Genomic DNA, 25,716 nt, shown 5'->3' with positions numbered 1-25,716 from the left:
GGTGTCCCCGGTCGTGATATTGCGGAAATATTGCTAAAAGCGGCGTAAAACTAAGCTAACTCACTCACTATTAAATATAAAGGAAGGCTTACTTCGGCGTTTGTGTTTGCCTGCCCCAAAGACGATTTAAAGGTTACCCATAGGTTATAGGCTAGGTTCCAGCATAATCATTGCCGATTTGACAAACACATGCCAATGATCACTAATTGTCTGTTTTTCAAATTCAGTTCAACGGGTAAATATCCGATATTTACATTTACAACATACAGTACACGATGCCGCAAATGGCGAATTCTTCATGTGTCAAAAATGGCGAGATTTACGATATACATAATTCTTACCGGTCATTTCAGCAATTGTGTTTTACCTAAATAGCAGTATGTTAGATCAAGAAACAGCTAGAACACTGAGGGAGATATTTGTTATTCTGGCATCCAGGGATTAATAAAGCTGAGATGATTTGGGTGATGATTGTTTTCAGTTTAATTTTATATACTGTGTGTTTAGTCACTGTAGAAGGGGTGCATGTCCCTGTGGCACCAAAAGGGTTAAATCTCAGCAGTAATCAGCTACATATGTCCATTCTTCCTTTGTTAAACGATACCGACCACATGGTATTTGACTAACACTGTGTTTTGTGTTGTCTGGCATGAAGCCAGCATTGCGCCGCTCTGGCTGAGAAGACGGCCGGCATCTCAGTGTATATCTGTGACGTCACCAGCAGTGTTACGTCACTGTGGCTGTACAAATGGCGCCATGTCAACTGGGCGCACCCTCGGCTCAGTCTGGGTTCACAGAGTGCAGCGACATGTAAACAAACAGTTTGTTGTTGTCGGTTTCGCGATATTCCCAGAACTCAGAACAAAATTAACACAGAATAATGTTAAGACGGGCGACGATTACGTACAATCACTCACCGCTTATGTTTACACTCACTTCACAATTTTCTTACCTGATCCTGCGAGGCTCCAAACACAACAAATGACAAAATGTCTGAAAATACATTCAACAAGTTTTATTTATATTCAGGAAGAAAAAAGGAAATCACGTGAATCGTGACACACGACAACGTGGACGGCACACACCGCGTCAGTGTCAGTAACGACATGTGCACCGTCACTGTCCACACCAACACCGACTTCAGTGTCCACCACGTGACACCAGGAACTCCGCCACTCGCTGATGTCCCTGGCGTCTCGCGTAGTCGGCCGCTGTCTCCCCGTTGTTGTTCCTGGCGTTGATGTCCACCACGTTGAGGGACACGATCAGCTTCACGATCTCCCAGTCTCCACGAAGACAGGCGTAGTGAAGGACGTTGCTACCGCTACCGCTGACCAGCGACACATCAGCCCCTCTACCCACCAGGAACTCCACCACATCGCTGTGTCCTTCATATGCTGCCTCCATCACCGGTGTCTTGCTCCAGTATCCTCCTCTCGTGTTGATGTCCACGTGACCCGCTGCCAGGATCCGCTTCACTGTCTCCAGGTCACCGGCCCCGCTGGCGGAGTAGAGGCGGCGGTCTGCTGGTGATGGAGTCGCTGCAACACAAAGTAAACATCAGACATCTGTGTCACACATCTACAATGTTTTCATCATGTTGATACGTGACTCGGACATTGCTACATCGTTTAAACAATTCCATCATGGCTGACAACAATACAACATGGCGGGAATGTCAACATGTGGTTTCCGGGGGTAAACGATGGTGTGTTTAACACAGAACTTTCTGTTAGAGCCAGAATTGCAGCAATATCTTGTGTTCGGCTAGAGTGTTGATGTTTGTTGAACTTTACAAGTTGATAATGTCAGTACAACTGTTGTTGGTTTTAGGGTAATAAGATATAACGTTGGTTTATGTCACAGTGTTTTGGTTGGTGTTTGACGCCACACTCAGCAGTATTCCAGCTGTCTGATGGCGACCTCAGCATGATTATCTGATTCAAGGAATCCTGTGACTGACAACATGAACGTCGATCGACACCACTGAGCTTCCTGCCTGCTGGGTTTTCCACCTACTGTGTGGATCAGAGTCTTGCGTCGTCACTGGCGCTGGTGGAACCGTCTTGCTCGGTGTCAGATCATCACTCACGTCGGTTGTCGAGGCTGAAACAGGGAATATGTTGTTCAGAAAACTATACATAGCACATAGGCATTTCTACTGCTGGCTCAGTTTTCGCCTTTCCACATAATGTTTCGCCTTTCAGTATTATGTATGATTAAATTCTAAATACATATCTTATGAAAGAAGTATTAAATATATATCGTTCAATTTGACTGAGATAATTCTCCATCGAGACCGCATGTCTATGCAGGAAAAGAGTAACACTGCCTAAATTATTTTTAACAGTTTGAAATCCTTCCTTAAGTGGCAGTTTGAAATCCTGTGACCTCAAGTCACGGGTATATATACTCCACTCTGTTAAATGGACGGAGAATTAAGGACTGACGTCACTGTCCCTGTGCAAACGACACGAACCACTGATAATGCGGTTTCGCCTTTTGACTTCCTGTTTGTGCAACACAGTTTAAATTTAGTCACAAAGTGTCAGGCAAACTTTGTCCAGCGCGCAGAAAATGTCAGCATACCGAATAGAACGATGGCGGAAGTGCAATTCTCACACAACTACTGACTGAGGCGGAAACTGCAGCTGACACAGCCGTACTTGTCGATGGAAGCAATGTGCTTTGATAAACAACAAGGGTACAAACACTTGAAAGTGCGTGGTGGTCAAGATAGACATGTCGCTGTCCGAGTGATTACCATTCTCCGTCTGTTTCAATATCACAAATAATGAGAATAAAGCGTAGTGGCCCTTCCATAATTTATTGCTTTTTTCAAAATGTTGCAGAAATGCATGTGTTCCACATTTAAGGTTTCATTGTTAAAAAAGCAACTCTACAGGTCTTCATTGTAAACCGATTTTAACTGATACGTTTCACCGTGTGCTATATAGCAGGGTGTATTTCAATGCAATGCAACTATTCATTGACGCAGAATAAAAAGAAATGAAATACAGTGTATATTAAATATTTGACTGGAAAGATTTAAAACATTCTCATAAAGTCTTCCGTGACAGAGGTAAATGCAATCAGGTCAAAGCATAACGCTAAGAAAGAGCACATCATTTGATCAAATATAACAAGTCTATCAGGTGAAACGCTGCGTTGTTAGGTTTACCCAGACCTTCCATCGTCCCCCGCCGGTGACAAGCTAAACACAGGTCTGGTGTAAACATTGTGTGAAGCAAGCACTTGGTTCCTACAATATTCATACAGCTTTACAGTAGACGTACAATGTACATTTACACTACTTCATCAAATTTCCTAAATCAGTTAAAAAGTAGAACTGAGAAACTTACCCACCAATAACGTCCTAACACGAGCGACTCGTCTCACTGCTAGCTATGAAATGCATTGACTGGCGACACCACGACCGCAAAGCTGCCAGCTATGACGTCATTGTGACGTGTCAGATAAGGAGCATGGCAACGTTTGACGCTCGACTGCTTGTACTTATCAACAACTCTATATGGAAATATTTCTAATCGTCCCAAGTTAGCCCTCCAGTTTTATCAGATGAAAGCAGCATATTACAACACATTTCGTGTTACCTGTGACATGACATGGACGACAATTGTATTATAAGCATATCGGATGCTTCCCTGGAAAGATGTCCTTCCGTTCCCCCAACCCTAAACGTAACCTAAGTTATGGTCTTTTAGTCGTTTTTGTGGATTTCTATAGTAATTGTTGTGTTAGGTTTTGTTAATAATTTTAGTATATATTAATTAATAAATATTATTCGGCATGGGGAAAGGGAGGAACTGTTACCGCCTCCCTTAAATTGTAGTAATTCACCGATTGTTTGTATCACAAAACTCCCAATATTTGTTTACAAAAGTTTGTATGCCCCCTTTGAAAACACGTCATATGTGGATATCATTAGACGTCAGATGCTTAGATGTAACTAGCTGCAATCATTCTGTGAACGTACTTACATTGAGCTTATAATGAAAGACAAACTGTGTTTTTCTGATTATGTTGTGCTAAGTGTAGACAGGTATTCCTCAATTCAGTCTAAGTGTGAAATAGATACGGATATATTTATGTTCAGACACAGTGTCCATAAGTCGTAAGCCTATTCAGAATACCATATGGGAGTATGGGAGACCATTGTATGTATCTGGAAAGTTGGGGGTCAATCAATCGGGTATTATAGTTTGGGGCTATATAAGGACTGATTTGAAAGTTGGGAGATTGCAACCAATTGCGTGTGCGTGTCAGGTTAGCTGTATTTCCTTGATATTCAACTGGTGTGAGCATTATAATATTATGTTATGTTGTAGTTATGTTGTTGTGTATATAGTCGAGCACCTATGTGTCGAACACTGATAACCCGATATCTCTGATGTGTCGATATAACATCTCGGTCCCGGCAAAATCCTTCATAGTTTATCATTATTCAAGCTCTTTTAACTTGATACGGATGTCTCGATATTTCGGATATCTTGATATAATTTCAAGGTCCCCACAAGCAAAATTACCCTTTTAACTCGATATTAATAAGAAACTCGGTATTCACCTACCTTTCATGGGCAAGTATCCCTCTGAACTGAGGTTGTTTCTACATGTTTACACACGGTGCGGCATAAATCAAAGAGATGCGGTAGTGTAAACTAATTAGGGCTAATTGAGTTGAAGGTGTCACTTGATTAATTGGGATTAATTAAGAATGAATTAATTAGGGAAGTACTCACCGTTACGACTAAACACAACTGATAACGGATTATAGTTTCCAATCAAAAGATACTGAGATTTCAATGAGGGGATTGTGCAATCACGTGACTAGCATGTGATTGCTTGAGTTGTTTCTAAATTGCGGACTGAGAAATACGGATTAGGAGTCAATGACAGCGACATTGACATTGATAATGACGAACCAGCCCCACCCTTTGCCAACCCTTCTCCAAGCCACCGAGACCCTGGGTGCGTTCACAAGATTTGTGGATTCGAGAGATGGAGGGCGACTGTTACAAGCACTTGTAATCGACAATGATTATCTACTATCGCTTTGGCATGGAACCTCCAAATACATTGAGATTTAATGGCATTTCACCTTAAAAATATGTAACCTTATCTCAGATTCAATATATTTCTTTGTCATTAGTGAGGTTAGTAATACGATGGAATTGTAATTTATATGACATCATTTTTTTTAACCATATATCTATTATATGGTCTCTGATGTAACTAAGATAGTGTACTCATTAAGAAATACAGTTCGAAGAGCAAACTGAATTTCTTTTCTAAGATGCTAAATTTAATACTTTCTAAGGATAATTACGATTAATTTAAGGCAGAAAACAAACTACGGTGTCGGTGACCTAAATAAAGAATCCTCGCACAGGGCTAGCTGGCGCGCTGTTCTATTGATGTGTCTGCCCCCCTTACGTTAAGACGAACGTTACCAGAAAAAAGACCAAATGATAACAGTTTGATGACGGTTTACGTTCGGATTAAATATCTTCTCTGAATTACGTTAATTACATCTGTCATTAACGTAAACCACATTAGGCGATATGAACTTGCATTTCTACTACCAACGCAAGTTTAGATCAGTGCATCCAGATGAAGCTGAGTAGTCAAGCGACATTCCACGATGGCATTGTGGGAATGTAAACATTGCGAACGTTACCGTGTCGCTGAAAACTTGTCAGTCGTAAAACATAAACGTAATGTTTCCATCAGTGATGTTAGTTGCGTGAAGCAAGTGCAAACCAAGAAAGGGGATGCAACGGAGTACGAGGCGATGACAACTGACATGCATTGTGACGTCGCTTACATTGTGATGTAATGTAAAAAGGTTCGATTACGAGGGGGCACACTAGAATGGCGCGGTGACGGGATAACGTCATTCAATTGTTACGTCATCAAAACACTATACCTTTATTTAAGAAATACACTTCGCTCTACCAACATGTACAGTGTAATAAAAACGACACTTTTGCCCTAAATCTATTATATCAGTAGTTAGCACTCGGACGCAAGCGTCCTCGTGCTTTAACTATAATTGTTCAGGGCAAAAGTGTGTTTTATTACACTATACATGGTGGTAGAGCGAAGTGTATTTCTTTTCTAAGATGCTAAATTTAATACTTTCTAAAGATAATTACGATTAATTTAAGGCAGAAAACAAACGACGGTGTCGGTGACCTAAATTAAGAATCCTCGCACAGGCCTAACTGGCGCGCTGTTCTATTGATGTGTCTGCCCCCCTACGTTAAGACGAACGTTACCACAAAAAAACCAAATGATAACAGTTTGATGACGGTTTACGTTCGGATTAAATATCTTCTCTTGATTATTTTTATTACATCTGCCATTAACGTAAACCATATGGGGCAATATGAACGTTGCATTTCTACTACCAGCGTAAGTTTAGATCAGTACATCCAGAGGAAGTTGAGTAGTCAAGCGACATTCCACAATTGCATTATGGGAATGTAAACATTACGAACGTTACCGTGTCGCTGAAAACTTTTGAGTCGAAATGGCACATTTTAACCGTTGTAAAACATAAACGTAATGTTTCCACCAGTGATGTTAGCTGCGTGAAGCAAGTGCAAACCAAGAAAGGGGAAGCAACGGAGTACGAGGCGATGACAACTGACATGCATCGTGACGTCGCTTTCATTGTGATGTAATGTAAAATGGTTCGATTACGAGGAGGCACACTATAATGGCTCAGTGAAAGGATAACGTCATTCAATTGTTACGTCATCGAAAAACTATGCCTTTATTGTCTGATGATGTATTTTTTTTTTCGATTGTTCTAACCACTAGGCATCTTAGAATGTAATATAATAATCAGTCAGCAGATCACGTGTCATGTATTGTGGTATTGTTATGTATTAAATGCCCTTCCAAGCCATACGTTGTCCCCTTTTGACATACCCAATAAACTCTATGCAGGTCATGCACCATTGGCATATCCTGTTAACCTTTTGTTCAGATGCCCAATTCAGTCTCCGCTGAGATACACAATAACCTATATGTACACATACCCAATAAAATATATGTCCAATCAACACTATCTTACATTACCAATAAACAATGTGCTTGAGCAAATAACCCAATGTTGACATGTTATGTTAATCCTGTGTTGACATGTCCTGTAATGACAGCCTGTGTGTTCACACATTTTATTGGTCAAGAAGCATTTGAAATAAGAGTAGTTTAACACTGTCATATTCGGAAATGAAAGGTCTCCACTAAAAATACAGAAAGTTTACCTCCAACATATTGTTTCAAAGCAGAAGACAAAACTTAGTACGTATGCAGTATGACTGTAAAAACATTGGCTAAATTCAAACGAAATAATCAAGTTAATATTCTCATATCTTCCGGTTGGAATGTCAAGAGGGAACGTTAATTAAGCGACTAATCTTTACTAAATCTCTCACCTGCTGTAGTTCTCGGATACGTGGTGGTTCTGGCATCACGCAGGTCAGCTACTGTCTGGTTCACTTGCAGCTGTAATACACGGATGTCTTCGGACAACCTTCCACGTAGTTTTCCGAGACTTTTCCTGTATGTATCTCTTTCCTGTTCAACACTTCTCAACCTTTTTGCCAGTGCCTTGATTTCTATCTTTGTGTTTTGTACTTTTGTTTTCAAACTTTGAACCTCCTCGAGAACATGCCCGCTGATCATGTTCCTGATGTAATCTTCATTCATGATGTCGGTAATGGCTTGTTTGACGAGGGGCTTTATTAGGCAGGGACGAAAGTTCTGGTCAGTTCTTCTTTAGTGACGACTCCAAGTCTTTAAAGCGGTCAAACATTTTACTTCCTCAAGATTACCAACTGTACCTTTCCGCTGTTGATATCCATTTCCACCTCTCACCCGTTTAGACAAGGTCCCACGCTTGCGAACAGCCAGCACGTCACTGACAGCAGTCAGCACAAGAATGAGGAATACCAGTGTTGATAGCTTCATTGTTCAATCAAACTGTACAGCACGCAGCTTGGTAGACGACTGCCTCGCCGCCGGGTAAACGGCTTTAATATAGCCCGACTCAAGTGTTTGGTACAATGCCAGCTCGGGGAACCACACGCTACACCAGTAGTGTGCGTACACGTGGCGTGATAGCAACCGACATGGCGGATAACTACATGAGATGGATATGCAGTGCCATGCACCTAGCAAGAACAACACTGCTCGGTGTATTGTCACTGTTAACGTAACGTCATATATTGTAACACTTGTTATAGTTGGTATTACACTGTCTCAGCGAAGGACAGATTCTAGTACTTTTGTTGAGTTGAGTGGACAGAAGGGTACACAGAGTGTATTGATAGCTTTCGGTCGTGGGAGTCGTGATAATATTCACTTATCAGAGGGGTGCACACATTCCAAGGCCTAGGGTACCAATTGTACGACTTTCAATCTTGAGGAAGCCGCGATAGCTGAGTGGGTTAAAGGGGTGACTATGTGTACTGGCGATTAGGTGCCTGACTATGTGTACTGGCGACTAGGTGCCTGACTATGTGTACTGGCGATTAGGTGCCTGACTATGTGTACTGGCGATCAGGTGCCTGACTATGTGTACTGGCGATTAGGTGCCTGACTATGTGTACTGGCGATTGGGTGCCTGACTATGTGTACTGGCGATTAGGTGCCTGACTATGTGTACTGGCGATTAGGTGCCTGACTATGTGTACTGGTGATTAGGTGCCTGACTATGTGTACTGGCGATTAGGTGCCTGACTATGTGTACTGGCGATTAGGTGCCTGACTATGTGTACTGGCGATTAGGTGCCTGACCATGTGTACTGGCGATTAGGTGCCTGACTGTGTAATGGCGATTACGTGCCTGTCTATGTGTACTGGCGATTAGGTGCCTGGCTATGTATACTGGCGATTAGGTGCCTGACTATGTACTGGCGATTAGGTGCCTGACTATGTACTGGCGATTAGGTGCCTGACTATGTACTGGCGATTAGGTGCCTGACTATGTACTGGCGACTAGGTGCCTGACTATGTGTACTGGCGATTAGGTGCCTGAATATGTGTACTGGCGATTAGGTGCCTGACTATGTGTACTGGTGATTAGGTGCCTGACTATGTGTAATGGCGATTAGGTGCCTGACTATGTGTACTGGTGACTAGGTGCCTGACTATGTGTAGCGTACTGGCGATTAGGTGCCTGACTATGTGTACTGGCGATTAGGTGCCTGACTATGTGTACTGGCGATTAGGTGCCTGAATATGTGTACTGGCGATTAGGTGCCTGACTATGTGTACTGGTGATTAGGTGCCTGACTATGTGTAATGGCGATTAGGTGCCTGACTATGTGTACTGGTGACTAGGTGCCTGACTATGTGTACTGGCGATTAGGTGCCTGACTGTGTGTACTTGCGACTAGGTGCCTGACTATGTGTACTGGCGATTAGGTGCCTGACTATGTGTACTGGCGATTAGGTGCCTGACTATGTGTACTGGCGATTAGGTACCTGACTATGTGTACTGACGATTAGGTGCCTGACTATGTGTACTGGCGATTAGGTGCCTGACTATGTGTACTGGCGATTAGGTGTTTGACTATGTGTACTGGCGATTAGGTGTCTGACTATGTGTACTGGCGATTAGGTGCCTGACTATGTTACTGGCGATTAGGGTGTCTGACTATGTGTACTGGCGATTAGGTGCCTGACTATGTGTACTGGCGATTAGGTGCCTGACTATGTGTACTGGCGATTAGGTGTCTGACTATGTGTACTGGCGATTAGGTGTCTGACTATGTGTACTGGCGATTAGGTGCCTGACTATGTGTACTGGCGATTAGGTGTCTGACTATGTGTACTGGCGATTAGGTGCCTGACTGAATGGGGCTCGAATTCCGGATGGGATATTGGAGTATGCTCCTGTAGATGAACCCCAAAATAAAACATGTCTTACTTTTACTGTATAATACATACCAGTGTCCTTTATGTACTGATGTAAAGGATATACATTCCATGCATTACATTACAGGGGGCAGTAGGGTAGCCTAATGGTTAAACCCTCTACTCTACTGTACAGGATATACATTACATGTATTACATTACAGTGACTGTAGGGTAGCCTAATGGTTAAACCTTCTACTCTACTGTACAGGATATACATTCCATGTATTACATTGCAGGGGCTGTAGGGTAGCCTAATGGTTAAACCTTCTACTCTACTGTACAGGATATACATTCCATGTATTACATTGCAGGGGCTGTAGGGTAGCCTAATGGTTAAACCTTCTACTCTACTGTACAGGATATACATTCCATGTATTACATTGCAGGGGCTGTAGGGTAGCCTAATGGTTAAACCTTCTACTCTACTGTACAGGATATACATTACATGTATTACATTACAGGGCTGTAGGGTAGCCTAATGGTTAAACCTTCTACTCTACTGTACAGATATACATTACATGCATTACATTACAGGGGGGCTGTAGGGTAGCCTAATGGTTAAACCTTCCACTGTACTGTACAGGATATACAGGGGCGGTAGGGTAGCCTAATGGTTAAAGCTTCTACTCGTCACGCCGACGACCCAAGTTCGATTCCCAAGTTCATAACTCTACAAATAATGCAAATGACATTACCGGGGGTATAAACGTGGTGTCATGAAACACCAGGTGAAAGGCCATCAAGGGTCTTCAATACAAACAACAAAACCCTTCCCACATCCACAAGAAATCACTGCCAAGAGCAGGGTCGATTAGGACTCACTATCAAACAGTGATGACACCAGGTGTTCACGAGACGGGGAGTGCATCCTGTCCCATCGGTGGCATACGCCATACGCAGGGGCAAATCAGTTGTCCAGCTGAGAAGAGACCTGGAACTTCTGGTACAAGTCAAAATAGGAGATTGTATTGGACACCATGTTTGTCACTGGTGTGTCAGATTTGGGCATGTCTGCCACTGGTCTACTATACAGCTTGCTGAATGCTTTACTGGGGGCTTTGATGCTGTAGCCTTGATCTTTCTGGGTAGGAGTGGTATGGCGTCATTTGAAATCTTGGTAAAAGAACATGTTCGAATGTGCCTGATAGGCTCTGAAATTTAAACGGAAAACGCTGGAGCTGTTGGAGTATTTTTACGCGAATGACTCTTGGCAAGAATACAGGTAGGTTTTGCCAGACTGGCATCAGAATGCATGTATGACGTAGTTGTTCTTGTCAGAATGCCAAGACATCGGAATGGAGGCGGTAAGAATAGTAACGCTGTATGTGAAGATGCATAAATCAATGAAACGACTATTACGTTCAGCACATTCCATCTTATATATGTTTAGTATTTTTAAATCTCTGTTCGAACACTAAAGTGTATGATATTACTAATAGTTATTGTATATGCAGAAGATCTACACATCTTTCTCTTCAAAGTACACTGTACTGTTCCTGTATACACTATACACATCGTGCACATGCACACGCTTCCGTAATGTAAAGCTACAGTTACAGGGGGAAAGGCTAACTTTAGTTAGGTAAAGCTACAGTTACAGGGGGAAAGGTTAACTTTAGTTAGATAAAGCTACAGTTACGGGGGAAAGGCTAACTTTAGTTAGGTAAAGCTACAGTTACTGGGGAAAGGCTAACTTTACTTAGGTAAAGCTACAGTTACAGGGGGAAAGGCTAACTTTAGTTAGGTAAAGCTACAGCTACAGGGGGAAAGGCTAACTTTAGTTAGGTAAAGCTACAGCTACAGGGGGAAAGGCTAACTTTAGTTAGGTGAAGCTACAGCTACAGGGGAAAGGCTACCTTAGTTAGGTGAAGCTACAGTTACGGGGGAAAGGCTACCTTAGTTAGGTAAAGCTACAGCTACAGGGGAAAGGCTAACTTTAGTTAGGTAAAGCTACAGCTACAGGGGAAAGGCTAACTTTTAGTTAGGTAAAGCTACAGTTACAGGGGAAAGGCTAACTTTAGTTAGGTAAAGCTACAGTTACAGGGGAAAGGCTAACTTTTAGTTAGGTAAAGCTACAGTTACAGGGGAAAGGCTAACTTTAGTTAGGTAAAGCTACAGTTACAGGGGAAAGGCTAACTTTAGTTAGGTAAAGCTACAGTTACAGGGGGAAAGGCTAACTTTAGTTAGGTAAAGCTACAGCTACAGGGGAAAGGCTAACTTTAGTTAGGTAAAGCTACAGTTACTGGGGAAAGGCTAACTTTAGTTAGGTAAAGCTACAGCTACAGGGGAAAGGCTAACTTTAGTTAGGTAAAGCTACAGTTACAGGGGAAAGGCTAACTTTAGTTAGGTAAAGCTACAGTTACAGGGGGAAAGGCTAACTTTAGTTAGGTGAAGCTACAGTTACAGGGGAAAGGCTAACTTTAGTAAGGTGAAGCTACAGTTACAGGGGGAAAGGCTAACTTTAGTTAGGTAAAGCTACAGTTACAGGGGAAAGGCTAACTTTAGTTAGGTGAAGCTACAGTTACAGGGGAAAAAGGTAACTTTACTTAGGTAAAGCTACTGTTACAGGGGGAAAGGCTAACTTTAGTTAGGTAAAGCTACAGCTACAGGGGAAACGCTAACTTTAGTTAGGTAAAGCTACAGTTACAGGGGGAAAGGCTAACTTTAGTTAGGTAAAGCTACAGTTACAGGGGGAAAGGCTAACTTTAGTTAGGTAAAGCTACAGTTACAGGGGAAAGGCTAACTTTAGTTAGGTAAAGCTACAGTTACAGGGGAAAGGCTAACTTTAGTTAGGTAAAGCTACAGTTACAGGGGGAAAGGCTAACTTTAGTTAGGTAAAGCTACAGTTACAGGGGAAAGGCTAACTTTAGTTAGGTAAAGCTACAGTTACAGGGGAAAAGGCTAACTTTAGTTAGGTAAAGCTACAGTTACAGGGGGAAAGGCTAACTTTAGTTAGGTAAAGCTACAGCTACAGGGGAAAGGCTAACTTTAGTTAGGTAAAGCTACAGTTACAGGGGAAAGGCTAACTTTTAGTTAGGTAAAGCCACAGTTACAGGGGAAAGGCTAACTTTAGTTAGGTAAAGCTACAGTTACAGGGGAAAGGCTAACTCTTTAGTTAGGTGAAGCTACATTTACAGGGGAAAGGCTAACTCTTTAGTTAGGTAAAGCTACAGTTACGGGGAAAGGCTAACTTTAGTTAGGTGAAGCTACAGTTACAGGGGAAAGGCTAACCTTTACTTAGGTAAAGCTACAGTTACAGGGGAAAGGCTAACTTTAGTTAGGTAAAGCTACAGCTACAGGGGAAACGGCTAACTTTAGTTAGGTAAAGCCACAGTTACAGGGGGAAAGGCTAACTTTAGTTAGGTAAAGCTACAGTTACAGGGGAAAGGCTAACTTTAGTTAGGTAAAGCTACAGTTACAGGGGAAGGCTAACTTTAGTTAGGTAAAGCCACAGTTACAGGGGAAAGGCTAACTTTAGTTAGGTAAAGCTACAGTTACAGGGGAAAGGCTAACTTTAGTTAGGTAAAGCTACAGTTACAGGGGAAAGGCTAACTTTAGTTAGGTAAAAGCTACAGTTACAGGGGAAAGGCTAACTTTAGTTAGGTGAAGCTACAGTTACAGGGGAAAGGCTAACTCTTTAGTTAGGTAAAGCTACAGTTACAGGGGAAAGGCTAACTTTAGTTAGGTGAAGCTACAGTTACAGGGGAAAGGCTAACTTTAGTTAGGTAAAGCCACAGTTACAGGGGAAAGGCTAACTTTAGTTAGGTAAAGCTACAGCTACAGGGGAAAGGCTAACTCTTTAGTTAGGTAAAGCTACAGTTACAGGGGGAAAGGCTAGACTTAGTTAGGTAAAGCTACAGTTACAGGGGAAAGGCTAACTTTAGTTAGGTAAAGCTACAGTTACAGGGGAAAGGCTAACTTTAGTTGGGTAAAGCTACAGTTACAGGGGAAAGGCTAACTTTTAGTTAGGTAAAGCTACAGTTACAGGGGAAAGGCTAACTTTAGTTAGGTAAAGCTACAGTTACAGGGGAAAAGGCTAACTTTAGTTAGGTAAAGCTACAGTTACAGGGAAAGGCTAACTTTAGTTAGGTGAAGCTACATTTACGGGGAAAGGCTAACTTTAGTTAGGTAAAGCTACAGTTACAGGGGAAAGGCTAACTTTAGTTAGGTGAAGCTACAGTTACAGGGGGAAAAGGTAACTTTTAGTTAGGTAAAGCTACTGTTACAGGGGAAAGGCTAACTTTAGTTAGGTAAAGCTACAGCCACAGGGGAAACGCTAACTCTTTAGTTAGGTAAAAGCTACAGCTAACAGTTAGGTAAAGCTACAGTTATAGGGGGAAAGGCTAACTTTAGTTAGGTAAAGCTACAGTTACAGGGGAAAGGCTAACTTTAGTTAGGTAAAGCCACAGTTACAGGGGAAAGGCTAACTTTAGTTAGGTAAAGCTACAGTTACAGGGGAAAGGCTAACTTTAGTTAGGTAAAGCTTACAGTTACAGGGGAAAGGCTAACCTTTAGTTAGGTAAAGCTACAAAGTTACAGGGGAAAGGCTAACTTTAGTTAGGTGAAGCTACAGTTACGGGGAAAGGCTAACTTTAGTTAGGTAAAGCTACAGTTACAGGGGAAAGGCTAACTTTAGTTAGGTGAAGCTACAATTACAGGGGAAAGGCTAACTTAGTTAGGTAAAGCTACAGTTACAGGGGAAAGGCTAACTTTAGTTAGGTGAAGCTACAGCTACAGGGAAAGGCTAACTTTTAGTTAGGTAAAGCTACAGTTACAGGGGAAAGGCTAACTTTAGTTAGGTAAAGCTACAGTTACAGGGGAAAGGCTAACTTTAGTTAGGTAAAGCTACAGCCACAGGGGGAAAGGCTAACTTTAGTTGGGTAAAGCTACAGTTACAGGGAAAGGCTAACTTTAGTTAGGTAAAGCTACAGTTACAGGGGAAAGGCTAACTTTAGTTAGGTAAAGCTACAGTTACAGGGGGAAAGGCTAACTTTAGTTAGGTAAAGCTACAGCCACAGGGGAAAGGCTAACTTTTAGTTAGGGTAAAGCTACAGTTACGGGGAAAGGCTAACTTTAGTTAGGTAAAGCCACAGTTACAGGGGAAAAGGCTAACTTTAGTTAGGTGAAGCTACTTACGGGGAAAGGCTAACTTTAGTTAGGTAAAGCTACAGTTACAGGGGAAAGGCTAACTTTAGTTAGGTGAAGCTACAGTGACAGGGGAAAAGGCTAGCTTACTTAGGTAAAGCTACTGTTACAGGGGAAAGGCTAACTTTAGTTAGGTAAAGCTACAGCTACAGGGGAAACGCCGCCAACTAAGTTAGGTAAAGCTACAGTTACAGGGGAAAGGCTAACTTTTAGTTAGGTAAAGCTACAGTTACAGGGGAAAGGCTAACTTTAGTTAGGTAAAGCTACAGTTACAGGGGAAAGGCTAACTTTAGTTAGGTAAAGCTACAGTTACAGGGGGAAAGGCTAACTTGAGTTAGGTAAAGCTACAGTTACAGGGGAAAGGCTAACTTTAGTTAGGTAAAGCTACAGTTACAGGGGGAAAGGCTAACTTTAGTTAGGTAAAGCTACAGTTACAGGGGAAAGGCTAACTTTAGTTAGGTGAAGCTACAGTTACGGGGGGAAAGGCTAACTTTAGTTAGGCAAAGCTACAGCTACAGGGGAAAGGCTAACTTTAGTTAGGTGAAGCTACAGTTACAGGGGAAAGGCTAACTTCAGTTAGGTAAAGCTACAGTTACAGGGGAAAGGCTAACTTTAGTTAGGTAAAGCTACAGCTACAGGGGAAAGCTAACTTTAGTTAGGTAAAGCTACAGTTACAGGGGAAAGGCTGACTTCCAGTTAGGTAAAGCTACAGTTACAGGGGAAAGGCTAACTTTAGTTAGGTAAAGGTACAGTTACAGGGGAAAGGCTAACTTTAGTTGGGTAAAGCTACAGTTACAGGGGAAAGGCTAACTTTAGTTAGGTAAAGCTACAGTTACAGGGGAAAGGCTAACTTTAGTTAGGTAAAAGCTACAGTTACAGGGGAAAGGCTAACTTTAGTTAGGTAAAGCTACAGTTACAGGGGAAAGGCTAACTTTAGTTAGGTGAAGCTACATTTACGGGGAAAGGCTAACTTTAGTTAGGTAAAGCTACAGTTACGGGGAAAGGCTAACTTTAGTTAGGTGAAGCTACAGTTATAAAAAAGGTAACTTTAGTTAGGTAAAGCTACTGTTACAGGGGAAAGGCTAACTTTAGTTAGGTAAAGCTACAGCTACAGGGAAACGCTTAACTTTAGTTAGGTAAAGCTACAGTTACAGGGAAAGGCTAACTTTAGTTAGGTAAAGCTACAGTTACAGGGGAAAGGCTAACTTTAGTTAGGTAAAGCCACAGTTACAGGGGAAAGGCTAACTTTAGTTAGGTAAAGCTACAGTTACAGGGGAAAGGCTAACTTGGAGTTAGGTAAAGCTACAGTTACAGGGGAAAGGCTAACTTTAGTTAGGTAAAGCTACAGTTACAGGGGAAAGGCTAACTTTAGTTAGGTAAAGCTACAGTTACAGGGGAAAGGCTAACTTTAGTTAGGTGAAGCTACAGTTACAGGGGAAAGGCTAACTTTAGTTAGGGCAAAGCTACAGTTACAGGGAAAGGCTAACTTTAGTTAGGTGAAGCTACAATTACAGGGGAAAGGCTAACTTTAGTTAGGTGAAGCTACAGTTACAGGGGGAAAGGCTAACTTTAGTTAGGTAAAGCTACAGCTACAGGGGAAAGGCTAACTTTAGTTAGGTAAAGCTACAGTTACAGGGGGAAAGGCTAACTTCAGTTAGGTAAAGCTACAGTTACAGGGGGAAAGGCTAACTTTAGTTAGGTAAAAGCTACAGTTACAGGGGAAAGGCTAACTTTAGTTGGGTAAAGCTACAGTTACAGGGGAAAGGCTAACTTTAGTTATGTAAAGCCACAGTTACAGGAAAAAGGCTAACTTTAGTTAGGTAAAGCTACAGTTACAGGGGAAAGGCTAACTTTAGTTAGGTAAAGCTACAGCTACAGGGGAAAGGCTCTCTTTAGTTAGGTAAAGCTACAGTTACGGGGAAAGGCTAACTTTAGTTAGGTAAAAGCTACAGTTACAGGGGAAAGGCTAACTTTAGTTAGGTGAAGCTACATTTACGGGGAAAGGCTAACTTTAGTTAGGTAAAGCCACAGTTACGGGGGAAAGGCTAACTTTAGTTAGATGAAGCTACAGTGACAGGGGAAAAGGTAACTTTACTTAGGTAAAGCTACTGTTACAGGGGAAAGGCTAACTTTTAGTTAGGTAAAGCTTCAGCTACAGGGGAAAGGCTAACTTTTTAGTTAGGTAAAGCTACAGCTACAGGGGAAAGGCTAACTTTAGCTTAGGTAAAGCTACTGTTACATGGGGAAAGGTTAACTTTAGTTAGGTAAAGCTACAGCTACAGGGGGAAAGGCTAACTTTAGTTAGGTAAAGCTACAGTTACAGGGGAAAGGCTAACTTTAGTTAGGTGAAGCTACAGTTACAGGGGAAAGGCTAACTTAGTTAGGTAAAGCTACAGCTACAGGGGAAAGGCTAACTTTAGTTAGGTGAAGCTACAGTTACAGGGGGAAAGGCTACCTTAGTTAGGTAAATCTACAGCTACAGGGGGAAAGGTTAGCTTTAGTTAGGTCAAGCTACTGTTACAGGGGGAAAGGCTAACTTTAGTTAGGTAAAGCTACAGCTACAGGGGAAAGGCTAACTATAGTTAGGTAAAGCTACAGCTACAGGGGAAAGGCTAACTTTAGTTAGGTAAAGCTACAGTTACAGGGGCAAAGGCTAACTTTAGTTAGGTAAACCTACAGTTACAGGGGGAAAGGCTAACTTTAGTTGGGTAAACCTACAGCTACAGGGGAAAGGCTAACTTTAGTTAGGTGAAGCTACAGTTACGGGGGAAAGGCTACCTTAGTTAGGTAAACCTACAGCTACAGGGGAAAGGCTAACTTTAGTTAGGTGAAGCTACAGTTACGGGGGAAAGGCTACCTTAGTTAGGTGAAGCTACAGCTAAAGGGGGAAAGGCTAACTTTAGTTAGGTGAAGCTACAGTTACGGGGGAAAGGCTACCTTAGTTAGGTGAAGCTACAGCTACAGGGGAAAGGCTAACTTTAGTTAGATGAAGCTAGAGTTACGGGGGAAAGGCTACCTTAGTTAGGTAAAGCTACAGCTACAGGGAGAAAGGCTAACTTTAGTTAGGTGAAGCTACAGCTACAGGGGAAAGGCTTACTTTAGTTAGGTAAAGCTACAGCTACAGGGGAAAGACTAACTTTAGTTAGGTGAAGCTACAGCTACAGGGGGAAGGCTAACTTTAGTTAGGTAAAGCTACAGCTACAGGGGGAAAGGCTAACTTTAGTTAGGTAAAGCTACAGCTACAGGGGAAAGGCTAACTTTAGTAAGGTAAAAGCTACAGTTACAGGGGAAAGGCTAACTTTAGTTAGGTAAAGCTACAGTTACAGGGGAAAGGCTAACTTTTTAGTTAGGTAAAGCTACAGTTACAGGGGAAAGGCTAACTTTAGTTAGGTAAAGGTACAGTTACAGGGGAAAGGCTAACTTTAGTTAGGTAAAGCTACAGTTACAGGGGAAAGGCTAACTTTAGTTAGGTAAAACCTACAGCTACAGGGGAAAGGCTAACTTTAGTTAGGTGAAGCTACAGTTACAGGGGGAAAGGCTACCTTAGTTAAGTAAACCTACAGCTACAGGGGAAAGGCTAACTTTAGTTAGGTGAAGCTACAGTTACGGGGGAAATGTTAACTTTAGTTAGGTAAAGCTACTGTTACAGGGGGAAAGGCTAACTTTAGTTATGTGAAGCTACAGCTTCAGGGGGAAATGTTAACTTTAGTTAGGTGAAGCTACAGCTACAGGGGAAAGGCTAACTTTAGTTAGATGAAGCTGAGAGTTACGGGGAAAGGCTACCTTAGTTAGGTAAAAGCTACAGCTACAGGGAGAAAGGCTAACTTTTAGTTAGGTGAAGCTACAGCTACAGGGGAAAGGCTTACTTTAGTTAGGTAAAGCTACAGCCTACAGGGGAAAGACTAACTTTTAGTTAGGTGAAGCTACAGCTACAGGGGGGGAAGGCTAACTTTAGTTAGGTAAAGCTACAGCTACAGGGGGAAAGGCTAACTTTAGTTAGGTAAAGCAACAGTTACAGGGGGAAAGGCTAACTTTAGTTAGGTAAAGCTACAGTTACAGGGGAAAGGCTAACTTTAAGTTAGGTAAAGCCACAGCTACAGGGGAAAGGCTCTCTTTAGTTAGGTAAAGCTACAGTTACAGGGAAAGGCTAACTTTAGTTAGGTAAAGCTACAGTTACAGGGGAAAGGCTAACTTTAGTTAGGTAAAGCTACAGTTACAGGGGAAAGGCTAACTTTAGTTAGGTGAAGCTACATTTACGGGGAAAGGCTACCTTTAGTTAAGTAAAGCTACAGTTACAGGGAAAGGCTAACTTTAGTTAGATGAAGCTACAGTGACAGGGGAAAAAGGTTAACTTTACTTAGGTAAAGCTACTGTTACAGGGGGAAAGGCTAACTTTAGTTAGGTAAAAGCTACAGCTACAGGGGAAAGGCTAACTTTAGTTAGGTGAAGCTACAGTTACAGGGGAAAGGCTAACTCTTACTTAGGTAAAGCTACTGTTACATGGGGAAAGGCTAACTTTAGTTAGGTAAAGCTACAGCTAAAGGGGGAAAGGCTAACTTTAGTTAGGTAAAGCTACAGTTACAGGGGAAAGGCTAACTTTAGTTAGGTGAAGCTACAATTACGGGGGAAAGGCTACCTTAGTTAGGTAAACCTACAGCTACAGGGGGAAAGGCTAACTTTAGTTAGGTGAAGCTACAGTTACAGGGGGAAAGGCTACCTTAGTTAGGTAAATCTACAGCTACAGGGGGAAAGGTTAGCTTTAGTTAGGTCAAGCTACTGTTACAGGGGGAAAGGCTAACTTTAGTTAGGTAAAGCTACAGCTACAGGGGAAAGGCTAACTATAGTTAGGTAAAGCTACAGCTACAGGGGAAAGGCTAACTTTAGTTAGGTAAAGCTACAGTTACAGGGGCAAAGGCTAACTTTAGTTAGGTAAACCTACAGTTACAGGGGGAAAGGCTAACTTTAGTTGGGTAAACCTACAGCTACAGGGGAAAGGCTAACTTTAGTTAGGTGAAGCTACAGTTACGGGGAAAGGCTACCTTTAGTTAGGTAAAACCTACAGCTACAGGGAAAAGGCTAACTTTAGTTAGGTGAAGCTACAGTTACGGGGAAAGGCTACCTTAGTTAGGTGAAGCTACAGCTAAAGGGGAAAGGCTAACTTTAGTTAGGTGTGAAGCTACAGTTACGGGGAAAGGCTACCTTAGTTAGGTGAAGCTTACAGCCACAGGGAAAGGCTAACTTTAGTTAGATGAAGCTAGAGTTACAGGGGAAAGGCTACCTTAGTTAGGTAAAGCTACAGCTACAGGGAGAAAGGCTAACTTTAGTTAGGTGAAGCTACAGCTACAGGGGAAAGGCTAACTTTAGTTAGGTAAAGCTACAGCTACAGGGGAAAGACTAACTTTAGTTAGGTGAAGCTACAGCTACAGGGGGAAAGGCTAACTTTAGTTAGGTAAAGCTACAGCTACAGGGGGAAAGGCTAACTTTAGTTAGGTAAAGCTACAGTTACAGGGGGAAAGGCTAACTTTAGTAAGGTAAAGCTACAGTTACAGGGGAAAGGCTAACTTTAGTTAGGTAAAGCTACAGTTACAGGGGAAAGGCTAACTTTAGTTAGGTAAAAAGCTACAGTTACAGGGAAAGGCTAACTTTAGTTAGGTAAAGCTACAGTTAAGGGGAAAGGCTAACTTTAGTTAGGTAAAGCTACAGTTACAGGGGGAAAGGCTAACTTTAGTTAGGTAAACCTACAGCTACAGGGAAAAGGCTAACTTTAGTTAGGTGAAGCTTCTACAAAGTTACGAGGGAAAGGCTACCTTTAGTTAAGTAAACCTACAGCTACAGGGGAAAGGCTAACTTTAGTTAGGTGAAGCTACAGTTACGGGGGAAATGTTAACTTTAGTTAGGTAAAGCTACTGTTACAGGGGGAAAGGCTAACTTTAGTTATGTGAAGCTACAGCTACAGGGGGAAAGGCTAACTTTAGTTAGGTGAAGCTACAGCTACAGGGGAAAGGCTAACTTTAGTTAGATGAAGCGAGAGTTACGGGGGAAAGGCTACCTTAGTTAGGTAAAGCTACAGCTACAGGGAGAAAGGCTAACTTTAGTTAGGTGAAGCTACAGCTACAGGGGAAAGGCTTACTTTAGTTAGGTAAAGCTACAGCTACAGGGGAAAGACTAACTTTAGTTAGGTGAAGCTACAGCTACAGGGGGAAAGGCTAACTTTAGTTAGGTAAAGCTACAGCTACAGGGGAAAGGCTAACTTTAGTTAGGTAAAGCAACAGTTACAGGGGGAAAGGCTAACTTTAGTTAGGTAAAGCTACTGTTACAGGGGGAAAGGTTAACTTTAGTTAGGTAAAGCTACAGTTACAGGGGAAAGGCTAACTTTAGTTAGGTAAAGCTACAGCTACAGGGGAAAGGCTAACTTTAGTTAGGTAAACCTACAGCTACAGGGGAAAGGCTAACTTTAGTTAGGTAAAGCTACAGTTACAGGGGGAAAGGCTAACTTTAGGTAGGTAAAGCTACAGTTACAGGGGGAAAGGCTAACTTTAGTTAGGTAAAGCTACAGTTACGGGGAAAGGCTAACTTTAGTTAGGTGAAGCTACAGTTACAGGGGGAAAGGCTAACTTTAGTTAGGTAAACCTACAGCTACAGGGGAAAGGCTAACTTTAGTTAGGTGAAGCTACAGTTACAGGGGGAAAGGCTACCTTAGTTAAGTAAACCTACAGCTACAGGGGAAAGGCTAACTTTAGTTAGGTGAAGCTACAGTTACGGGGGAAATGTTAACTTTAGTTAGGTAAAGCTACTGTTACAGGGGGAAAGGCTAACTTTAGTTATGTGAAGCTTTCACAGCTTCAGGGGAAAGGCTAACTTTAGTTAGGTGAAGCTACAGCTACAGGGAAAAAGGCTAACTTTAGTTAGATGAAGCGAGTTACGGGGAAAGGCTACCTTAGTTAGGTAAAGCTACAGCTACAGGGAGAAAGGCTAACTTTAGTTAGGTGAAGCTACAGCTACAGGGGAAAGGCTTACTTTAGTTAGGTAAAGCTACAGTTACGGGGAAAGGCTAACTTTAGTTAGGTAAAGCTACTGTTACAGGGGGAAAGGTTAACTTTAGTTAGGTAAAGCTACAGTTACAGGGGAAAGGCTAACTTTAGTTAGGTAAAGCTACAGCTACAGGGGAAAGGCTAACTTTAGTTAGGTAAAGCTACAGTTACAGGGGGAAAGGCTAACTTTAGTTAGGTAAACCTACAGCTACAGGGGAAAGGCTAACTTTAGTTAGGTGAAGCTACAGTTACGGGGGAAAGGCTACCTTAGTTAAGTAAACCTCAACTACAGGGAAAAGGCTAACTTTAGTTAGGTGAAGCTACAGTTACGGGGGAAATGTTAACTTTAGTTAGGTAAAGCTACAGTTACAGGGGGAAAGGGTAACTTTAGTTAGGTAAAGCTACAGTTACAGGGGGAAAGGCTAACTTTAGTTAGGTAAACCTACAGCTACAGGGGAAAGGCTAACTTTAGTTAGGTAAAGCTACAGTTACAGGGGAAAGGGTAACTTTAGTTAGGTAAAGCTACAGTTACAGGGGGAAAGGGTAACTTTAGTTAGGTAAAGCTACAGTTACAGGGGAAAGGCTGATTTTTAGTGAGGTAAAGCTACAGTTACAGGGGGAAAGGCAAACTTTAGTTAGGTAAAACTACAGTTACAGGGGGAAAGGCTAACTTTAGTTAGGTAAAGGTACAGTTACAGGGGAAAGGCTAACTTTAGTTAGGTAAAGCTACAGTTACGGGGAAAGGCTAACTTTAGTTAGGTAAAGCTACAGTTACAGGGGAAAGGCTAACTTTAGTTAGGTAAAGCTACAGTTACAGGGGAAAGGCTAACTTTAGTTAGGTAAAGCTACAGTTACAGGGAAAGGCTAACTTTGAGTTAGGTAAAGCTACAGTTACAGGGGAAAGGCTAACTTTAGTTAGGTAAAGCTACAGTTACAGGGGGAAAGACTAACTTTAGTTAGGTAAACCTACAGCTACAGGGGAAAGGCTAACTTTAATTAGGTAAAGCTACAGCTACAGGGGAAAGGCCAGCTTTAGTTAGGTAAAGCTACTGTTACAGGGGGAAAGACTAACTTTAGTTAGGTAAAGCTACAGTTACAGGGGGAAAGGCTAACTTTAGTTAGGTAAAGCTACAGTTACAGGGGGAAAGGCTAACTTTAGTTAGGTAAAGCTACAGCTACAGGGAATAGACTAACTTTAGTTAGGTAAAGCTACAGTTACAGGGGAAAGGCTAACTTTAGTTAGGTGAAGCTACAGTTACAGGGGGAAAGGCTAACTTTAGTTAGGTAAAGCTACAGCTACAGGGGAAAGGCTAACTTTAGTTAGGTGAAGCTACTGTTACAGGGGAAAGGCTAACTTTAGTTAGGTAAAGCTACAGTTACAGGGGGAAAGGCTAACTTTAGTTAGGTAAAGCTACAGCTACAGGGAAAAGGCTAACTTTAGTTAGGTGAAGCTACAGCTACAGGGGAAAGGCTAACTTTAGTTAGGTAAAGCTACAGCTACAGGGGAAAGGCTAACTTTAGTTAGGTGAAGCTACAGCTACAGGGGGAAAGGCTAACTTTAGTTAGGTAAAGCTACAGCTACAGGGGAAAGGCTAACTTTAGTTAGGTAAAGCTACAGTTACAGGGGGAAAGGCTAACTTTAGTTAGGTAAAGCTACTGTTACAGGGGGAAAGGTTAACTTTAGTTAGGTAAAGCTACAGTTACAGGGGAAAGGCTAACTTTAGTTAGGTAAAGCTACAGCTACAGGGGAAAGGCTAACTTTAGTTAGGTAAAGCTACAGTTACAGGGGGAAAGGCTAACTTTAGTTAGGTAAACCTACAGCTACAGGGGAAAGGCTAACTTTAGTTAGGTGAAGCTACAGTTACGGGGGAAAGGCTACCTTAGTTAAGTAAACCTCAACTACAGGGGAAAGGCTAACTTTAGTTAGGTGAAGCTACAGTTACGGGGGAAATGTTAACTTTAGTTAGGTAAAGCTACAGTTACAGGGGGAAAGGGTAACTTTAGTTAGGTAAAGCTACAGTTACAGGGGGAAAGGCTAACTTTAGTTAGGTAAAGCTACAGTTACAGGGGGAAAGGCTAACTTTAGTTAGGTAAAGCTACAGTTACAGGGGGAAAGGCTAACTTTAGTTAGGTAAACAACAGCTACAGTTACAGGGGAAAGGCTAACTTTAGTTAGGTAAAGCTACAGTTACAGGGGGAAAGGCTAACTTTAGTTAGGTAAAGCTACAGTTACAGGGGGAAAGGCTAACTTTAGTTAGGTAAAACTACAGTTACAGGGGAAAGGCTAACTTTTAGTTAGGTAAAGGTTACTACAGTTACAGGGGGAAAGGCTAACTTTAGTTAGGTAAAGCTACAGTTACAGGGGAAAGGCTAACTTTAGTTAGGTAAAGCTACAGTTACAGGGGAAAGGCTAACTTTAGTTAGGTAAAGCTACTGTTACAGGGGGAAAGGCTAACTTTAGTTAGGTAAAGCTACAGTTACAGGGGAAAGGCTAACTTTAGTTAGGTAAAGCTACAGCTACAGGGAAAGGCTAACTTTAGTTAGGTAAAAAGCTACAGTTACAGGGGAAAGACTAACTTTAGTTAGGTAAACCTACAGCTACAGGGGAAAGGCTAACTTTAATTAGGTAAAGCTACAGCTACAGGGGAAAGGCCAGCTTTAGTTAGGTAAAGCTACTGTTACAGGGGGAAAGACTAACTTTAGTTAGGTAAAGCTACAGTTACAGGGGAAAGGCTAACTTTAGTTAGGTAAAGCTACAAGGAAGGTGAAGCCACAGGGGAAAGGCTAACTTTAGTTAGGTAAAGCTACAGTTACAGGGAATAGACTAACTTTTAGTTAGGGTAAAGCTACAATTACAGGGGAAAGGCTAACTCTTTAGTTAGCTACAGTTACAGGGGAAAGGCTAACTTTAGTTAGGTAAAAGCCACAGTTACAGGGGAAAGGCTAACTTTAGTTAGGTAAAGCTACAGCTACAGGGGGAAAGGCTAACTTTAGTTAGGTGAAGCTACTGTTACAGGGGGAAAGGCTAACTTTAGTTAGGTAAAGCTACAATTACAGGGGGAAAGGCTAACTTTAGTTAGGTAAAGCTACATTTACAGGGGAAAGGCTAACTTTAGTTAGGTAAAGCTACAGTTACAGGGGCTAACTTGGTTAAAGGCTAACTTTAGTTAGGTAAAGCCACAGCCACAGGGAAAAGGCTAACTTTAGTTAGTTGAAGCTACAGCTACAGGGGGAAAGGCTAACTTTAGTTAGGTGAAGCTACAGTTACAGGGGGAAAGGCTAACTTTAGTTAGGTGAAGGAATTTTTATGCTTAATTTCTGACTTTTGAATTCTGACATTAGCATTCGTTGGGATTGCATTAGTTTATTCTATAATTTAAATTTATCTATCAAATCCCAACTACTCATATCTTGGAGTTTGGGTCCAAATCTATCCCAGATAATTCCGATCTGTGGTCACTTCAAGCTGCAAAATATATGCAATACATAGTTCATCGTGCGATCTCTTCTTGGGTCGAGTCCCGCTTAATCTAGTTTTAACTGTGTTGATCCTAAATCTAGTAAATTCATTAGTGTATCCTATATG

At 41.9% G+C, this 25,716-nt stretch overlaps 1 protein-coding gene across 2 annotated transcripts in view; it reads right to left on the bottom strand.

The window, feature by feature from the left end:
• Window positions 1-1,000: 1,000 nt before the first annotated feature.
• The window catches only part of LOC124291519 (ankyrin repeat and KH domain-containing protein mask-like), a 139,173-nt gene continuing 114,457 nt past the window's right edge, over window positions 1,001-25,716 (bottom strand). Inside the window, exons 3-4 of one of the 2 annotated variants that reach the window (XM_046728520.1) lie at window positions 2,020-2,106; window positions 1,001-1,541 (exon numbers count right to left, since the gene is read on the bottom strand). In XM_046728520.1, coding sequence (XP_046584476.1) covers window positions 1,141-1,541; window positions 2,020-2,106 — 488 coding nt within the window. In that variant the 3' untranslated portion in view covers window positions 1,001-1,140. The remainder of the gene's footprint in view (window positions 1,542-2,019; window positions 2,107-25,716) is intronic. The other variant, XM_046728521.1, reaches the window with a different exon arrangement.

The sequence above is a fragment of the Haliotis rubra genome, unplaced genomic scaffold (assembly GCF_003918875.1).
Source record: "Haliotis rubra isolate DU_JTF1 unplaced genomic scaffold, ASM391887v1 Scf494, whole genome shotgun sequence".
Taxonomy (NCBI): domain Eukaryota; kingdom Metazoa; phylum Mollusca; class Gastropoda; order Lepetellida; family Haliotidae; genus Haliotis; species Haliotis rubra.
The sequence above is the reverse complement of the archived record's forward strand: the minus strand, read 5'-3'. Positions and strand labels throughout refer to the sequence as shown.